A 19,083-nucleotide genomic window follows, 5' to 3' on the forward strand; every position below is an offset into this window, starting at 1 on the left:
TAAATGGATCTGAGAGCTATGGGACTTAACATCTGAGGTCATCAGTCCCCTAGACTTATAACTACTTAAACCTAACTAACCTAAGGACATCACACACATCCATGCCCGAGGCAGGATTCAAGCCTGCGACCGTAGCAGTCGCGCGGTTCCATACTGAAGCGCCTAGAACCCCTCGGTCACATCGGCCGGCAACTGTAATTTTAAGATATTCTAATCCTAATGTATTAATAGCCGTCAACGTTTTATTTAATCATACTTTAGCTATGTAATTTTTATTTCGAAAATCGCATACAGCCGCTGTCTCTGTACTGTTGTGCTCCGATTGTAGCGCTGTTGATAAATAGTGTGAAAATGACTGACGCTACTTCCAGCTCCGTAATGAAACGCAACCGTGGAATACCGTTAAAAAGTGGCGAGTTTGAAACAGTGGGTTCTCAAAGTTAACAAATTCGCAATGTGAACCGAAAAGAACTGATCTAAAGCCAAGCAGAAGTATTTATCGCCAGAGTATCAAGACATTCCAGACGTACTGCACAAAGCAGTCACACGTCACTGCTGAATGCTGCCGGGAAACACAGCACACCATAAAAGAAGAGGAGGAAATGCGGCACTTTGATAGCTTCGTGGATTCTGTGGTTGATCTACTCGTAATCAACGTGGCAGGGTGACAGTTCCAGTGCTGTAATGCATTTCTTGGAATCGGATATGGAAGGTCTGAATTACCTAACGACTGACTGTAAGAAATACCTTCAGTAGCTTGAATATCTAATCCCTGCAATACGCTTTTGAGTCGCATACAGCAACCCATTACCTTGTGTATAATTTTAAATGACAAGACTATATTACCTAGGAACGACAGCAAGTTATTCTTTTCTATCTGGTCCCGTACGAAGCGTGCCGTGTTGCTGGAATCTTGCCGGAAAATTATTTTATTCTGTCTAAAAATTAAGTGACATGAGTAAGTACAGTGTTTCTTTTTGCGTCTGAATATCACTGCTCGCGTCACTGTAGCTTACAGCAGGCTGGCCTGTGCTGTCAAAGTTAATTGCGTCGGTAAAGCTGTTGCCCGTATTACTGCTCAGTACATGTTCGCTTAACGCACAGCATAAAATGTATCCCAGTTATACTTGACTGTGTTCGAGGCAGTTTGACTTCTGCTCCACGTGAAACGGCATCTAATAAGATACCAGAAAACGCGGAAGAATACAAGGTGTAATGTTTGCATCAGGTTTATTCTCAACAACGAACTGAGTATTGGGCACCGAGATTTCGTAAAAACGGAGTAGTTCGATGGGTAAGTGCCAGGCTACGATACCCTTGGCATGTGATTCGACCCTCAGTCGGTTCTAGGATTTATCTTCTGTTATTCGTCACTTCTTTCACATCGAGCAATGATTGTGGGATGAAGACAGCTTTATAGCATTTAGATAAAAAGTTTTAAAAAGCGACAAACTAACAAGGTTTTTCCTTCTGTACGAAAAAGATTATTTCAGAGTTCTTGCAAGGTTGACGCTACTGATTTTTTTCCCCTTAGAATGTAATCAGTGAATGTAATTAGTCATACTTTCTTTCTTCGTAACAAATATATTTTTTCTATTTTCCACGCCAAAATTAACAATATTTCTGTTGCTACGAACATTTCTATGGTCTTCTGACAGTTTCGTACTCTTCTAAATGAAAGTTGCTTATATGCTGCTAAATGTGAAGCCAGATACACCACTATTAACTAACGACTTTCCTCAGCTTTGTACGGGTAGCTTCAGTGTATACGGACAGACAACTGTCTGGCGTAGTGTTTTTTTGCTTCCAGGTCACTGCGTGTTACGTCATTAAGTAAATATAGTATCATCACTTTCATATAACTTACGCAATGTAAGCAGCGTAGGGCAGGATAATTGTCTCGAGACCTGAATGTCGTGTGTTCCATATTGAACTGGCGTTTGGAGTGACAATCTATGGCAATAATGGAAGCCCATTGTGATATCGGTGGCTGTCTGAGGTGGCAAAAATAAAGAAAAAAAAAATAAGGACACGCCTGACATATATGTTTAGTTCGTGTGTCAGCACTCTTTTTGTGACACAAGCAGAGGTCCCCCGGCGGGATCGAATTTTTGAAACCAAATATACAGTGATGTAGGTTAAGGATACCGGGTACTTTTCCGGCTCAATATTATGTAAAAATCAGCACCTATTTCTTTCAAGCACTGTTTATAATTTATATGTTTTACAGATTTTTTGTTAATATCAGCTAATGCACACTTTATAAACAAATTAGAAGTGTTTTGAATATTTTTCAACCTGCTTAGGGTTATTAAAAAGTACAAATAAATTTATGACATTTTCCCCCCGAAATGCTTCCTCAAATTAAGGTACCATTTAATCCAATGTTATACATTTCAAGGAGACCAAATTTCTACCAGATATGCCTGACATAATGGCAGAGGTACTAGACCTATTTAATTTCCACCTATTACGTATATGACAAGGCTAAAAATTTCACATCTTACATTTTAATTTTTGTAATTTTTTCATAGTAAAAATGTTATTTTCCTATAATTTAGTTGATTCAGCAATAAAGCTGAGTTGTACTACATACGTATGGACTATTGCTAGCTACAGAAAAAAAGTTAGAGCAACGCTTTATAAACTTCAGGAAATATTTGTACCTGAATACTGAAAAATACAACTTGCGGGAAATTGCAAATGAAGATATGAGTCCAATTAAACTGTCCCTCAGAACATTCCTGAAGCAAGGCTTCATCCTGCAGCATTTCTTCATCTTCAGGCTTCCTCTTGGTTGGTTGGTTGGTTTGTTTGTGGTGGTTGAAAGGACTAGACTACAAAGGCCATCGGTTCCTTTTTCCATGACCAAAAACACCCCCGAATAAGGAATGCAAAACTATAAAGCAGTCTTTGACACAATAATGGTTTCAAAACTAGACTACAACTCAAAAGTGCCCTAATATTTAACTATTTCGTGACTTGAAGGTAGATTTTTTTAATTTGTACTCTACATTTCTGTTATGTAGCGTTAACATCTACAAAGCACTGCAAAAAGCTAGTAAGAAGGTACACAAATTTCTTGAAAACGCCCAGTTGTTTGTACACACCTGAACGAAGAAGAATAAGCTTTTCATAACTTTTTAAGACTGCACCACCACAAAATAGAAATAACGTCAAGCCCAGAGAGGCAAATCAAATGCCGAAACATTTCTTCTAATCGAAAAACATTTGGTTCACAGAAGGCAGATATGTAAAATTCTGTTAAATCTCTTCAATGTGATTTTCGGAAAACCAATGTTCGTGGAGTACAATTACTGTATTACCTCATGTTTCGTTCTTTATTATGGCATAATATGGCGTGTCAGAATATGAAAAAGTACACTTGAAATCCAGCGAACAGTTGGAAATAGCTAATAGACAGAAACACCTCGTTTCAAAAAACTGGTTGCCAGTGCGGAAAAGATTAATAAAAGCCAAATTTCTTTTTACGTTAACTTCACTGTTCTAAAAAGCTATTAATGCTTGATTGACAACAATGTGGAAATAAAACAAATAACATAATTTAGTTTTCCGTAATTATGAGAATGTCTTTCAAATCACCCTATAGCTTACAGCCACATAAATGCTGTAACTGGCTGCAAAATTACAAAACGTAAATGCGGGTCACATTGATACTAATCCGCACTACAAATTTAATTGCTCTATGTGGCTGCTTGCAGCTACTGCTTATCCAGCTAAGAGACACACGCAAAAGTTGCGGAAACGAAGCTGGGAAGCCACCATGCTTATCGTAATTTGCTGTTGTGAAGTATTGCATAGTCTTCGTCCTAAAGCCTTTGATACGTTTTGCTGCCGGCGAACGCTTGTGTGCGCATTGCGTTTCGGTGTTATACATTTTCCATTTGTTACTTCAAGTTATGTGTTGCAGTTTTTCTCTCTTTTATGTCTTAATGCTACAGTATTATTTTGTAGTAGCTGGTAAAAGTAAAATTCTTTTTTGAGCATCAGTTCTTACAAATAATTATAAATATTTAACTCAAAACTAAAACAATGAAAATTCATGGAATTCTAAAAAATTCGCAGGTTTTTCCCGGTTGAAAAAATTCCCAGATCTTTCCCCGTTGTCGCGGCGTGTATAACCCTGCAATTACCCCTCTCTTCATTAAATATGCCCTTCACTGTCCTAATAAAATGCTGACCGACTGAAGATTGTATCATAATCGTAGTCGTCCGATGACGTGCACAAAGACTGCATCTGCACAAGTGCCTATGACAATAAGAACACAGCAGTGATAACACACTGCACGAACTCCTCCCTGCTACTTTTATCCGCTTCATACTGACTGAGCTGATATTCTGGTTATATAGCATGACGAATATCGATGTTTGCCGGAATCTTGGAAATGTTTAATGTTATATAATATTGGAATACATTTTAGTTGAACTGGGAGAGACACGCGGTTAATATTTAAGAGAGAGCGTGCTTTTTCGAGCTTTTTTTTCTTTTTTTTTTTTGGCGAGAGTCAACTTACAGAAGTCAAACCGTAATTAAAGAGATAAATTTCCTTTACACAGTTTTAAAATACGGTAGAACCTCGCTAATTCGATTTCTGATGGCCCGACGCACCGATAAGGAGGAACCTCAAACGCCGAAGTGGGAGAAGGAAAATAAAGAAAGGAAAAGGGAGCGAAAAAACAATTGTGACATTGTTCTTACGCAAGTGACAGACCATGCAGAACATTCCCAATAACACCCCATACACGTTCCCCATATGAGGGTAAAAAGAATAGCGAGAGGATAGACATGCAGCACGAAAGGGAAAAAATGCTGCAAGGGCTGGGTCCCCTGGTAGCCAAACACGAAACCACCAAAGAGTGGTGAGCCACCGGGGAGAGGGAGACACGCTGTGTGTCATCGCTCGTGCAGTGACTATAACACGACGTTGAAACTCACTTTAATCTTCTTAACCTGCCATTGTAGTAGCAGTAACCGATCTAACAACTGCGCCAGATACTTTCTTATATAGGCGTTGGCGCCAGAAGAGCCGTATTCTGCCTGTTTACATCTATCTGCATTTGAATAGGCATGCCTATACCATTTTCTTTTTTGGGGGGGCTTCAGTGTATAACATCTTTAATTTATTTGCTTCTGCGCCTTTAGGCGCCGCGAGCTCGTGTATTCCATGTTGCCGGACCAATGAACAGTATTTCCATTTGATTGCTGCAGTGTTTAAATCGAGTCTTTTGTCAGCTGGGAAATAATCTTGAATAGTCGTGCTCCCTTCGTCATGTGTTAATGTCTAACAAAATTAGTTGCCTTGTACATGCATGTAACTATGCATGATTTACGTATCTGTGAAAATCTTATAGCGATAAGTACGCCTGTTTACATCGAGGCCGATAAAGAACAGGACGTGCCACTTCCTTATCCTATCCAGTAAAGTCCAAATGTGTCGATGTTAGTGAAAGTACAGGGAAACGAATTTCGAGAGAATGCAGAGGAACTTCATGTCTCTTATCACCAAAAAAGAAGTCATACAGGTGACAGAAGTTAGTATTGGAAGAAATTACACAGGGACTCAAAAGAAGTAAAATTCACGGCAACAGCAGTTTCCAACAGTAGCAGCCGTACTGGACAAGGTGAAGACTTAAATGGAAGATTTTCCTGCTATGAGGCGTAATATTCGGAAATTGGTCTTCAAATACAAAAACTTAACAATAACCTTTGCTTGTGGAAAATGTGGTTGGAAAAAAAACAGCCGTTTTCTAGTGGGAACCACGGCACTTTCGAAACAATTGATGGACTGCTTATTGCTGCACTGATGAGAATTGGTGTGGCTGCACAGACAATTTATTACAATGGTCAGAGCTGGCGCGGTACGGCCATTTCAGGAAGTTTCGATGGCAGGAACAAGACATGATTTGTGTGTCAGAAAATGTAAATGTTTATCACAAAGAAAGTGTTCAGGGTGGGACGGCCGGAAAGGAGGAATTAACATACCGCCCGAGTCTGAAAAAAGGATTATAATGTACCCCATTGGAAATGATATTGGGTTGATGCAAAAATGCTGGCTTACGTTTAACTGAGCAAAAGGGAGGTACACATTATCATTCTGAGATGAATGCTCGCATTACCACTAGTGGTTAGTAGCCTAATAAAAACTTGGAATGACATAGGCTATATATTTTGCGCCCCCCCCCTCCCCCCCCCCCCCCCACACACACAGACAGACAGACAGAGATAATGGCTATAAGTTATTACCAAAAATTTCGAGAAGTTCTTGACCTACTTCCTTCAAATTTTTACACTTTGATGTAACAAACATTCAGGCCGACGCGTTGTCGAGAAATCATCACACAGATCTACGACTGATTTAGCGCACGTTCGATATCAGGTGATAAATGCATTATCACGAAATCCATCTAGTAAACAGAGAAAGTATTCTGTTACTGGATGAAGTGAAAGCAATACTGTAGCGCTTCCATCTAAAGTCACAGCGTACGAAGAATTTACTAAAGCCGGTCTTCTGGTATACACGCAACCACACTTCAGGACACAAAAATACCTTTCGGAAAACGTATTGCGCGGCGGTGGACAAGGAAATTGAACTTCTGTGGTTGTTTCTGACGCACTGCGAGAATTCAACGCCACTGAACTATTTCGATATATGCCAAAAACAATGTACCACAGGAAAACAGGAATTTGAAGATGGATGATACTTTCCCGTTGCATCGGTTCTCTAAGATGTTCCCCAAAGTGCCTAGAGGACTTCAGTGAGTCATGTACACAAACTTGAAAACAGTGATGCATAAAGAGCCCAGTGTCTTGACTTAGCAATACAACCGTTGCTGATCCAAGCAAACGACTGAAATAGCAACAGCGAGACCTCGGCCAGCAGCGAAAGCGATTAACGTAGGTTTTATTTCGTTCGTCATGGGGCAGTGGCTAGCACACTGGACTCGCATTCGGGAGGACGAGGGTTCTTCAATCCCTCATCCAACCATCCTGATTTAGGTTTTCCGTGATTACCCTAAATCGCTCCAGGCAAATGCCGGGATGTTTCCTTTGAAAGGGCACGGCCGAGTTCCTTCCCCGTCCTTCCCCTAATCCGATGAGACCGATGACCTCGCTGTCAGGTCTCCTCCCACAAAACAACTCAATCCCTCATTCGAGTTAATCGACTGTTGAACGTACAATATGTATCGTTGTATGGTTACCGAGAGCTGCTTGTAGGCTATATCGAGTGCTCACTTGCGGTTTCCCGTATTATTGCCTTCTGCAGCCTCGCATGTATTACATGCACTAACGCAGTTGCTTTACAAACACTCTGACGAACACGGTAGATATTAATTAGTGATGACATAAAATGTAACCAAAGAAAGTCAACCTTTACACTCGGGGTTTCTTCGTGGAAATAGTTAAAATGACGAGCTTAATCGCAGCGTCTTGTCTCTGATATTGCAGTGATGAAACGACTAATCAGAAACTAACGAAAATCCGTCTACAAATAGAACAAAATAGTGTCTTTAAACTGTGCAAACAAATTTGTTTTTCTCCCAATTACAGTCTGACCTCTACGACTCCTCAACGTTGACACTCACAGGAAAATGCCCGACTATCTACAGCATACGTCGCCTAAACTATAATATCCATACACGAAATAAAAGTAGGAAGGTACAACACATCAATGTTCGTCATGCAATGTAACCGGATTATAAGCTCAAAGTCAAGGATCAATCATTAGAGAGAGGAAAAAAAAAACTTATCTTCAAATGTAGTGGGCCAAGTTTGCACTGAAAGGCTGATTGATAATAGCAAAAATGATTATCAAATTACATTAGGGTTGATAACAAGGAAGAAAGTAGGGGGAGGCGACGGCGCTGGCTTCCAGCCAATCCCACGGCTCTCGTAGCAACTGCAATCGCCAGTCGCTGACCTCCCACCCACAGCTACCTCGCTTCCCGCTTACATCATGCTTCAGTTTCAGGCAGTTTCTTGTCCGGTATGATCGTTAGCTGTGTGCTATAATTTTGTTTGTTTTAAGTTTGTGCGGCTTTGTAAGGTTATCGTTTTAATTAAAATGACCCTCTTGTGACACTAAACAATGGTAGAATGGAAAAGTTGGAAAAGTTCCACGTCATTCATTCGGCTAGAAGATTACCATGAAAGGTCAAACGAGAGACTGAGTGCTCGTCACGTACCTACTACGAGGAAGAAAATTTAGTGGTGATCCGCTTCTCTCCGTTAGTAAGGAGACAGAAACAACCGATGAAGCTTTGAATACACACAAAGCCCTGTTTCATAAATAGGGAAGGAAAAGTTAGAGAATGAAGATTAAGCTGGAGAATCATCAAAGCTGTTAAGTCCAGAAAAAAAGTTGTGTGGGTTAGAGAATTATAACAGGTTTCTTTTTTGTTGAGAATGGGATTGGCCTCCGCATGATTATGATTGTTATAGCAGAAAGAAGCATCCTACGCACAACACAGTATCAGGGCATTTGAGGGACCAGATCCATCCATCCTCAAAGCAGTGAACACCTTTATTTGGAAGTCTTCACAGCCAAAAAAAGCTTCACCGAAGAAATTTCATGGCCGTGAGTTGTTTATTTTTACGGAAGTGAAACGTGGATGACTAACACTGTTCAGAGAAAAGAGAACACAAGCTTTGATATGTCTTGCTATGGGAGGATGCCGAAGATTTGATGGGTATATCGTACAACTAATGGTGAGACACTGAACTGGTGAGATAACACATTTATGGCACAACATAAATAACGGAAGAGATCTGTTTATAGGACACATCCTAAGGCATGAATGAATCTACTGTTTCGTAATTCAGGGAAGTGTGGGGTAAATATTGTAGAGAGAGGCCAAGGCTACAGTACAGTAAGCGGGTTCAAATGGATGTAGGCAGAGATGAAGAGGCTTGCACCGGATACACTAGTGTGGAGAGCTACACCAAACCAAGACTTCGGACTAAAGGCCACACAGGTTGATCAAGCTGAAGGTGGGGAATGCACAAAGTACAGCGAATGGTAAGTTGCTGCATAACAAATATGTGTCATCTTCATTTTTATATTTGCTAAAGTAATTCTCAGCTTCTCCAGTTCTACCACTGTACTCGATTAATGCGCACATAATATTAATTACACATTTTTTATGCTAGAAATAAATGGGCAGATCATAAATAACCTAGTATTCCATAATAAAATACAACGGGCGTCTGTCAGTCTTTCGCGCACTTAAGCATTCTATCCAATAATTCGAAAATATTCAGTCATCACGAAATGCATATACCCTCTTAAAAATCTAATTCTGTAAATAATAAAATCATGCAGGCATTCGTGAACACGCTGATTCTTATTACGTATTTAAATGGTATAAGTGTTTGAGCGAGTTGAACAAAATGCCAAATTAAGAACTTGTTTCATACAGGACAGGAAAATTTTGTCCTGCAACTTTATATGGCATTCTGCAAGTAATTTTAGACAGTATAGTTGTAATTTGACGTTTATATAATACTTGTTCCTCTTAAGTTATTGAAGCTAAATATTAGTGGATGGCTTAATTCTCTCCCAAGGGCTTTATTTCCGTAACGAACCACTCGATGTTTCTGTGTGGCAATTCCCTCCTGTTGTCTTCCATGAATGTCTCTCCGTCTTCTTCATGCGCATTCGACTATGGTGTCAAAACAATTATGGCACGAGATGAGACACCACAAATCACGATAGTTATTTTCAGGAATAATTTAATATACTGTAACATAATTTATGTAAGTACTATATAACCTTGCCCATCATGACTCAAGACATAAAAGGAAGGTTTCTGCAACAATCTAACACTTCCAAAACACTCACAGCAAACATTCTCTCACCATTAATTTTGTTTTCACTGTGGATTACTAATACTGAACGTAAACTATTGTTCCAATTCTAGACAGTTTGTTTATTGCTGTATCATAAGGGATGAATTATCAATATTTAAGAACAACAAACTCGGGTAAAGTAAATGCGTAAGGGATCAACACCCGGCAAAAGAAATTGTGTGTGCTTATTATGCTGTGTTAGAACAGTCAAAATGACAATTCTGTGCCTCTTCCAATGCGGTTTCCTGCCTACAGCAAAACTCAGCTAGTTCGACAGTAGCAAACGGGTTGGCTGTCATACTCTACGCTACATCGTGATTTGCCTAATAAACATGATTCTCACCGAACCGAACCCGACGGCTCCTGGAGCTCCAATACTTGACCAATGCTTTATTTACGAGCCACTTATCTAGTTGCGTGTTGCGCCGAACGAAACAGCATTTTCTCCTTTTCCATATTAACACCAAAAGGGCGCACTATAAGCTGTTCCAAACAATATTGTCTTCTTGTATCCGGCTATCTTGCCTAACCAGATTGCTGTGTTGACATAAGTATTTCTGGCTTTTTCGGATTTTGTTGAAGGCTTCGTTTTTGGGGCATAGCTTGTGACTCTCGACAGAAATCTTCTTCTGCGAAGGACATGGCATGAATTATAATAGGCTTCTCATTCTATCCAAAGCGTCTCGGCGTCTCGCTCTTGTGCCGTTGGAGAGTCTACATTCTAATGTGTGTTGGAAGATAGAACTCGAGGTATATATATAGTAATGTGTTGTATTGATAATCTATTTTTATTTCGTGTGTTTTCAAGTTTATAATCTAGTTTTAATTGCCTTCTCAGCGCATGGGCTGAAAATCAATGAGGGCAGTTCCACCCATGCCTTCCACGTCTCGGTCAATGACTTCATTCACCCATCGTCTATGATAATTTCTCCTTGTATGCGAAATACTAGATTGTGTTGTCTCCAGACTACGTTTAAATTTCGGGCGACATAAACACTCCCTGGGACATCAAACTTTTTTTTCCCCTTCCTATAGATACAATGGCGAGCCACACAGTTTTACTTACTTGTAGCACTGCTTAAAAAGCCTGATATGGACTATCTAGTTCGCTATTATTTCCTGAGCTCAGAAACGGTCGTATAGGGTATTTTCATATACTTATACTTAGCAAAACAAAAGGCCTGCATCTCTCTCTCTAGGTGCAGAAATTTTCGTTACATTCATGATCATTCCGCGACGTATAGTATGAAGGCAATGTAGCTATGGCTCAATTTATCAACAGTACGTGTTCTAGAAAATTTGACGCTCACGTTTTGGGTAAGTTTTCCTTGTACCATTCTTTTTTAACGTTCCCTGGACAATTCCCTCATACTTAAATATGGTTATATTTATTTTGTTACTTGACCAATACATCCAGATGCTCAGGGAGTGTTTCTACACATTGATTTGGAAAGGTACCCAAACAATGGAACAGTACACTACAACGGGTAAGGTATATTGCTTAGTTAATAACTGCGTTGCAATTTCCTGGAACGAAACAACCGTTAGTCTTCCATCGGGCCTAATGAGCTAGTCATCGAAGGGACAAATGTTTCGCGAAAGAATTTTATTTATCTCACTACTGATTTTACATGTTCCTTAATCAGGTAATGAAATAACCTTGTGTAAGTCAGGCAGAAATGGTTCGAGATTCAGAAGAATGTACGCGAAGAAAACAGCCAAAATGGATGAAGATTTTTAACTACCACTACCAGTCAAACAATTTGTTAACTAATGTATTATTTATTTATTGTGCGACATATTTAGAAGGAATACCTCATCTTCAATCAATATGGTATTACAAAAACTACTTCACAATAAGGTCATACAGATGTTAAACAGTCTTTTCATAGACGCTGTGGTTATCCTGTGGAAGAAGAGAAAACCTAGTTAGAGGCGAAGTCACTTTGTAAGCTGGACTGATGTTTGCATGTTTACAAAACATTTTCATGAAAATACCAGCTTACAAAGTGACATTTTTTGTAATGCTATATAGCCTGAAGATGAGGTATTCCTTCGAAACGTGTCGCAAAATAAATAAATAACACATTAGTTAACAAATTTTGTGACTGGTAGCGGCAGTTAAAAACCTTTACATATTTCTTGAGGCAGTCCCGGTCGTAAAATAATCAAGATGGCTTAAAAGAAAAAGCCAAAATGTAGTTTGAGAAAGAACGCTACAGAGAGCACATAGATGACCAAGAAAGAAAATAATCGTGCAGGACGAACAAGTATTTGCAACAGATTACAAGTACAGAGCGCTTATTCAACCGGGAAACAAGATCTGGTTTAGGAATGTTCTTTTTTACCCATTCTCATAGTTGCTGAAGTATTTATCATGTTTATTCCGTGCTTTATAAACAGTCACTGCAGCTTATTTAAGTTCCTTGTGTCTTCATGACATGTCAGACATTGCCTCCAAAAGAACACAGAACTGATCACATTTATGTGGTTCGATAGATTTTCTACTAGTAAATGTAGTCAAGTTACTAGTAAACAAACAATTATGAAGTATCGCACAAAATTTGTCAACAGATTCCTGAGTGATAATAAACTATTATTGTAAACGACGACGCTCTGTCAAGGTAGGTGGGAATTTGAATACCCTTTTGAAATGGAACGCAACAATGAGAGAACAGGGGAAAACACGCTATATATATGACTGCATTGCAGATAAATTTCCATTTGAGTATCGACAGTGACAATTAAACAGCACACGTAGCTGACAGTGTTACTGGCCATGTACTGTTCGTGCGTGAGAACAATGCGCCACGGGAAAGTAGCTGCGAGTCGAGTGGCGTAGTCCACACAGATGTTATGAAAACATCTTCATCTTCATGAATGCATCTATATGAAAATTTTAACTTGTGATTTACTTGAGGCGGTTTGACGGATATAAATATATTTAATCGTCTCACGTCTTCAACTGATGTTTCTTAAATAATGTCGGTCAAATTCGCCATTTGTGTTCTTGGTATCAGTAAATGTTGGATCAATACTTAATAATGGTACTGTGTTCACAACCACTGGAAAGTGTGTTTTCTTTGCGATACATGTTTCGCGTTATTCAGTTAATACAAAACTAATGACAGGATTTTTCATCAATTTCTAGCTTCTGATGTGAACGTGACGTCTGCGTTCGTTGAATTATTAACTTTGGCGCTGATGCTATACATAAATAATGAAAAAATACTGTGGGACCGTAGTAGACGGCCTAAGACGACACAGAAAGGCTGGCAACCACGTCTATCGGTACGGCAATTTTTTTTCAGACGGCCCAGTAACACAGTCCAATGACAGTCACGGGGCGGAAGAGCGCGAGGAAAGAACTGCTTCCCCTCTCCCTGTCGCCCCCCCCCCCCCACCCCACTCCCATATTCTTCTGGGAGCTACCAACTCTACTGTGAACAGACTTTCATGTCGGCATGTTGGTAGTCAACTCCCGGTGCGCCATTAGATAACAAATACTTCCTTCCGCACTTAACGATAACCGAGTATAACTATGTCTCGTAACAATGTACTCGAGGAATTCTGAAATAATTTACCTACTGAACATGGGTAGTGGTTTAAAATCTTCGGGGAAGAAGCATTTTTTCCATTACGAGTCATTAACCAGCAGAGATGTATGCCGGTTGGGCACCTCCGATATTAATACGGAGGATCTGTCTTGATAATAAGCTGTGGATCTCCACTGTTTTTCCAAAAGACTGTGTTTCTTTTCGTAACTTCTAATGAATATGTGGAATATATTCCATCGATGCGTTAACGAAAACTAGCCGGTAGAGCAATAGGGCAAAAACTAAACTTTAGTTCTGCAAGTCCCTCAGAAAATACTACTTCCACAGTTCAGCCTCTAACAATATGAAGGATGGATACTCACTAAGTAATAAAAAGCGAAAATCAATCATGGTGTGGCTGAGAGTTCATCTGTAAGTACACATTCTACGGGTGATTTTTGGAATCACGCGAAATCTGACAACCAATAAAAAGTTATAGTGAGTGACTAGTTTGATTATCGTTGTGACAGTTACGATGTTCAGATCTTTAAAGAATAGGAAATCAGCTTTACTGCAAAATACGGATACTATTACTTTTAGAAGAATGGGACAACCACTAGAAGACAACCTCAGCGAAGATCAGTCTGGGTTTAGGGTATTTATAGAAACCCATGAGACAATTTTAGGACGACAGGAAGAAAAAAGTCGTGTATTTACAGTGTTTTTACGTGCACAAAAAACTTTTTTTAAAATACTGGCTCAAGGAGACCCTTTGAAAATCTTAAGTTTACAAGGAGGTGCTGTCTTTAATTGCAACGGAGCCAGTGAGACACACTTCACCTTTCGAAAAACCTGCTGTGGCCCTTGTCAAGGGGAAGCAAGCACTAGAGAGTACTGGATTATTACACGTCCTCTGTTAAAACATACGGCGAATAATTGAACCCCTTTAGGGAAAGGGAAATAAATGGCAAGAACCATCTTGTGCACTCGTATATGTGTGCCTAGAGTTCTCTAGGAACATGCTGAACAGGTTGTTCCAGCAGCCACTGTGAGAGCTGCGTGCATCCAACTGTAGATTTGTGCCTCACTTTCGAATGAATATTATATCACTACAGCGACTTGCAGGCACAATGGAGAAAAACAACTTTGATCACAATCTCCACATGAACCGAAGGCATCCCAGACTTACATCATAGTATTGAAAATTGTATGGTCCCTAAATGGGTCAGGTACACACCACACACCAGAGGCTGCTACCGAGCTGAAGAGTGCACTAGGTGTTTTTTTGTTGGTTATTTGTAAACAAGGGTCTAGCAGAACGAATAGCTGCAGGAGGTGGTACTTGGTACACTAACCTACATCATCGTTTGCGTGGTTTCCAAACTGTATATCACACCCCTGAGGACTTTTTCTGATCAGTATAAAGGGTGGACATAAATTTATAAGAGTCTTACTGATCATCAGGCTCGCCACCTGGTGTAAGAGAAAACCTTAGAGACAACCTAATTCGCTGGTTCAATGTTCACTAATCACAATGTCGTTATTGAAGGACACTTTCATCATCTAACAACCAAATAGGGCAATTACATTTTTCTTAAGTGGTGGGCATGAAAAGAATCCTGTGAAACATTCCTATATTTACTAGAAACCTTCCACTCATTATGGAAATACAAGGAATCTCATGGCAACAGACAGACCTGACCTGACCTCTTTGAGAATGCCCATGTTAAAACTTATCAGAGATCATGAGATAGTTGTAGCAACAATAACTACTTAAGTATAAAGGACAGCTAAAACAAGTAGAAAGACTCAGATGATCAATAAACTATACAAGATGTAGGGGCGTCGTATCTCAAGAAGGAATTCCAAATATTTAGCTCTGGGCAGAAGAATGCAGAGGAACTTTAAAAGAATCTATGACCAGGCACTGGATTTATATATGTACGTAGCAGAACAGTGTATAACAAGAGGGAGCTGAGTCCTCCATTGTAAACACAAATTTCCGAAAGAAATAGCGACTACTGAATAATAGATATAAAACAAAGCGCGTGGCACAGATGAATAGAGACTGAATGAAACACATTTGGCAGTCGAGAGGGAATGTGTGAAGCCTTCAGAGACTCCCGTAGTAGAATCTTACCGTAAGATATCTCACAAAAATGAAAGGAAATAATCTGGTTTACTGCTAGGGCTGTCAGTGACACCAAAGTTAGCGTTGAGGAACTTATGGATGACATAGGAACTGAAGTTGAGAGTAGTACAGGCAATCAAATTCTGACCTGTTTTGGGCAATATTCCATTACTAAAGGAAGATACCAAAACACTGCACTAGTTTACTCTTCGACCCACTGCAAAGGTGAGTGATATAGGTACTAGTGTAAGTGGCGTTGTGAAACAGTTAAAATCGCCATAATTTAACAATGTTTCGGGTCCCGGTGTAATCCACATCAGATTCTTGACAGAATTTGCAGTTAGGTTGGTTCCCATTTTAATTATGATATACGCCGTGCATAGGTTGAAAGAAAACAAGATGGGAAAATAAACTGTCCCCAGTGAGATGAGGAAAGTGCTGGTCTCACCCGTCTACACGGAGGATATTTATTCTGCGAAAGACCACATTAAAACTAAAGGGCATCAGATACTTTTAAAGCTGTCATTCTTGTCACGCTCCGTGCACGTCTGGAACGGAAAGAAACCATAACGTCTGGCACCATACTAAGTATTTTGCCATGAACTTCTCAGTGGTTTGCAAAGTATGTAGCTCTATAAATAAAGGAAGCGACAGGTTATCTAGTAGTTATCCAGTATCCAGACTACAGTCATAGGTGTTGAAGGCTAATAAAGGCTACAGATGGAGAGATACTGAATTAAACGCTCTGGGCAGTCAAAAGGCCAGTATTGTGTCCTACCCTCCATATTACTCAAACTGTAGGAATGCAGTAACGGAAACGCGGCCGAAATTAGGAAAAGAAATTAAAAGTTCCAGGGGAATAGGAATAAAAACCTTTATGGAGAACACATGCAAATAAAGTGTGTTCAATAACGTATATATTTCACCGATGCACATTTCAGTGCACATCTTCGTCACCAAGTGGTAACCTGCTTATCAAGTATTTGTTGAAGCGTGGAGATGAAGATCTATTTCGTAATGTACATTGGCAAGTGAGGCACATCGTTGAGAAGACGGTAAACGAACATCAATTTATCAGTGATAGTGATGGTTGAATTCCATAAAGATGAAGAAGAAGAAACTTTCCAGGCTTTGAATTCAAAGAAATTATATCGACGGCACCTAAGAGATATATATCAAGTAAGTGACTAAGAGATGGTATTGATCCCCCATGGTCAAAAAACAGGTCAGAACACTGTTTCAGAAGCAACGAAAAAAAGCGTGCCAAATTTGTAACAGCGCAAAATTCCCAAAATTGCTGAAGTTTTTACTGAAGTTCGAAACTTCGCCAATGTGAGACGCTTTTAATTGTTTTCACAACGAAACTCAGTCTCAAGACGGATTTATTGGCAGAGCACTTGAAAAACGCAAGTCTCCTAAAGAGACTGCTTATACACGGTCGTCACCCTCTTCTGGAGTACTGCTGGGCGGTGTGGGATCCGCATTCGATGTGATTAACGGAAGACATGGAGAAACTTCGAAGACAAGCAACTCTCTTTGTATTATCGCGAAATAAGGGAGTGGGGGAGGATGTCACAGATATGGTACAGGAACTAGGCTGTCAATCATTAAAACAAAGGCGTTTTTTTGTTGCGGCAAGATCTTCTAATGAAATTTCAATCACCAACCTTCTCCTCCGATTGCGAAAATATTTTGTTGGCGCTCACCTCCCCGACTACATAGAGAAAAATGATCATCATATTGAAGTAAGAGGAATCAGGACCTGGAAATATTTAAGTGTTCGTTTTTTCCGCACTGTTCTAGAGTGAAACGGGAGAGAGGTGGTTCGATGAACCTTCTGCAAGGCACTTAAGTGTGAACCGCTGAGTAATCATTTAGATGTAGGTGACTGCTGATGACACTACAATTCTATGAGGTAGCAAAGTATTAGCAAGAGCATGTGAACAAAATGCACGACTTGAAAAGCTGTTGTAAGTTGGACATAAACAAAAGTAAAACAAGGATAGTAGACTGTAGACTAATTAAACGTGGCGATGTTGCGGGAATTAAGGAAATGAGACCCTCACAGTAGTAAGTAGGTTTTTGCTGTTTGAGTAGGATAACAACTGAGATGGTCAACATAATGGAATGCACACCGGCAATATAAAGAAAAGAATGTCTGCAAAAAAGATTTAATACAAATGAAAAATCAAAATAAATATTTGAAATGTAGCCTCGTACGGAAGTGAAACGTGAACGACAAACAATGCAGACGAGAAGGGAATACGAATTTCCTGACAGATTAGAACGGTGTGCCGGACTAGAACTCGGATCTGGCACTATTGCTTTTTGCAGACACGTGCCCTAACGACTGAACTAACCAAGCACGATCCATGACCCGTCCTGACAGCTTTACTATCACCATTACCTGATATCCATCTTCCGCACTTAACTGCAGTGCTGCATGCCCTGCCAGACTAGTATTTCCGGAAGAAAGGATACTGTGGAGTCATGGCTGGGTCACAGCCTACCGTAATATTGCCAGAATTTTTTCTGGAAAAAGAGGATAAGTAGCGACGCTAACCATTCGACCATAGAGGCGGTCCCTTAAACTGGGTGTGTGTGTGTGTGTGTGTGTGTGTGTGTGTGTGTGTCGTAGGTGGCGGTAAAAGATTTAGGAGACCAAGGCTGGAATACAGTCCGCAGGTTCGAGTCTATGCAAGTTACAGATGTTATGCAGAGATTAAGAGACTTGCCCAGATTTACTAGCGTTTAGGGCTGCATCATATCTGTCTTCAAAATTGTTCAAATGGCTCTGAGCACTACGGGACTTAACTTCTGAGGTCATCAGTCCCCTAGAACTTAGAACTACTTAACCTAATAACCTAAGGACATCACACAACACCCAGTCATCACGAGGAAGAGCGCGGGAAGCGAGAACGCTACCGCACGACCACGAGCTGCGGACTATCTGTCATCAGACAGGAGACAACAACAACAACAAAATGTCTATAAAGGGCAACATGAAAAGAAACATGTAGCTAGCTACACAACACGCCGGAAACACTGTAAAATTTAAGAACATAAAACATGAATCCAGCATAAATAGTTCTGCATTAGTATCAGCAGGGGCCAATAACATTTTACAGTACACATTTATTTGCGTACATTGTGACAATCAAGTAAAGTATGTCTGTTTCACGATGGTGAACTCCACTTTCTCCAATTTTTTCATTAACACGATTTCAAAGAATTTTAAAACAATGTAATCCTCTAGTCATTCTAATACACTATTACGGATTGCTTTATTTCGCTAAAAGCATAACCTTCCAAGTGTTGAACAGTCAACTTCAATAGTTATTAACGGCTGTTTTATTACCTTGTTCTTCCTCTTCTGTAACGCTCAGTCCTTTTCTTGAGTCAAGGCCTCTGGCATTTCCTTCCATGTTGCTCATCCACAGTTGTGCCATTGCTCGTTTCAAGGGGTAACAACGACTACCAACGCGCTGTCTTTTCTATATTAACAGTCGACGTTTCCACTATTACAGTTCACCACTTTACACGTTATT

General features: G+C 39.9%; 2 protein-coding genes across 8 annotated transcripts in view; one reads left to right on the plus strand and one right to left on the minus strand.

The window, feature by feature from the left end:
* LOC126337017 (double-stranded RNA-specific editase 1-like) overlaps positions 1 to 19,083 on the minus strand; it is a 117,349-nt gene that overhangs the window by 68,450 nt on the left and 29,816 nt on the right. The window lies entirely within an intron of this gene.
* LOC126337031 (tyrosyl-DNA phosphodiesterase 2-like) overlaps positions 1 to 19,083 on the plus strand; it is a 126,777-nt gene that overhangs the window by 23,011 nt on the left and 84,683 nt on the right. Inside the window, exon 1 of one of the 6 annotated variants that reach the window (XM_050001398.1) lies at positions 7,979 to 9,038. The exons of 4 other annotated variants lie outside the window; for them this stretch is intronic. In XM_050001398.1, coding sequence (XP_049857355.1) covers positions 9,018 to 9,038 — 21 coding nt within the window. In that variant the 5' untranslated portion in view covers positions 7,979 to 9,017. Of the gene's footprint in view, positions 1 to 7,978; positions 9,039 to 19,083 lie in introns of those variants that run through there. One more of the 6 variants, XM_050001369.1, reaches the window with a different exon arrangement.

This window comes from Schistocerca gregaria, chromosome 1 (genome assembly GCF_023897955.1).
Source record: "Schistocerca gregaria isolate iqSchGreg1 chromosome 1, iqSchGreg1.2, whole genome shotgun sequence".
NCBI classification, from domain to species: domain Eukaryota; kingdom Metazoa; phylum Arthropoda; class Insecta; order Orthoptera; family Acrididae; genus Schistocerca; species Schistocerca gregaria.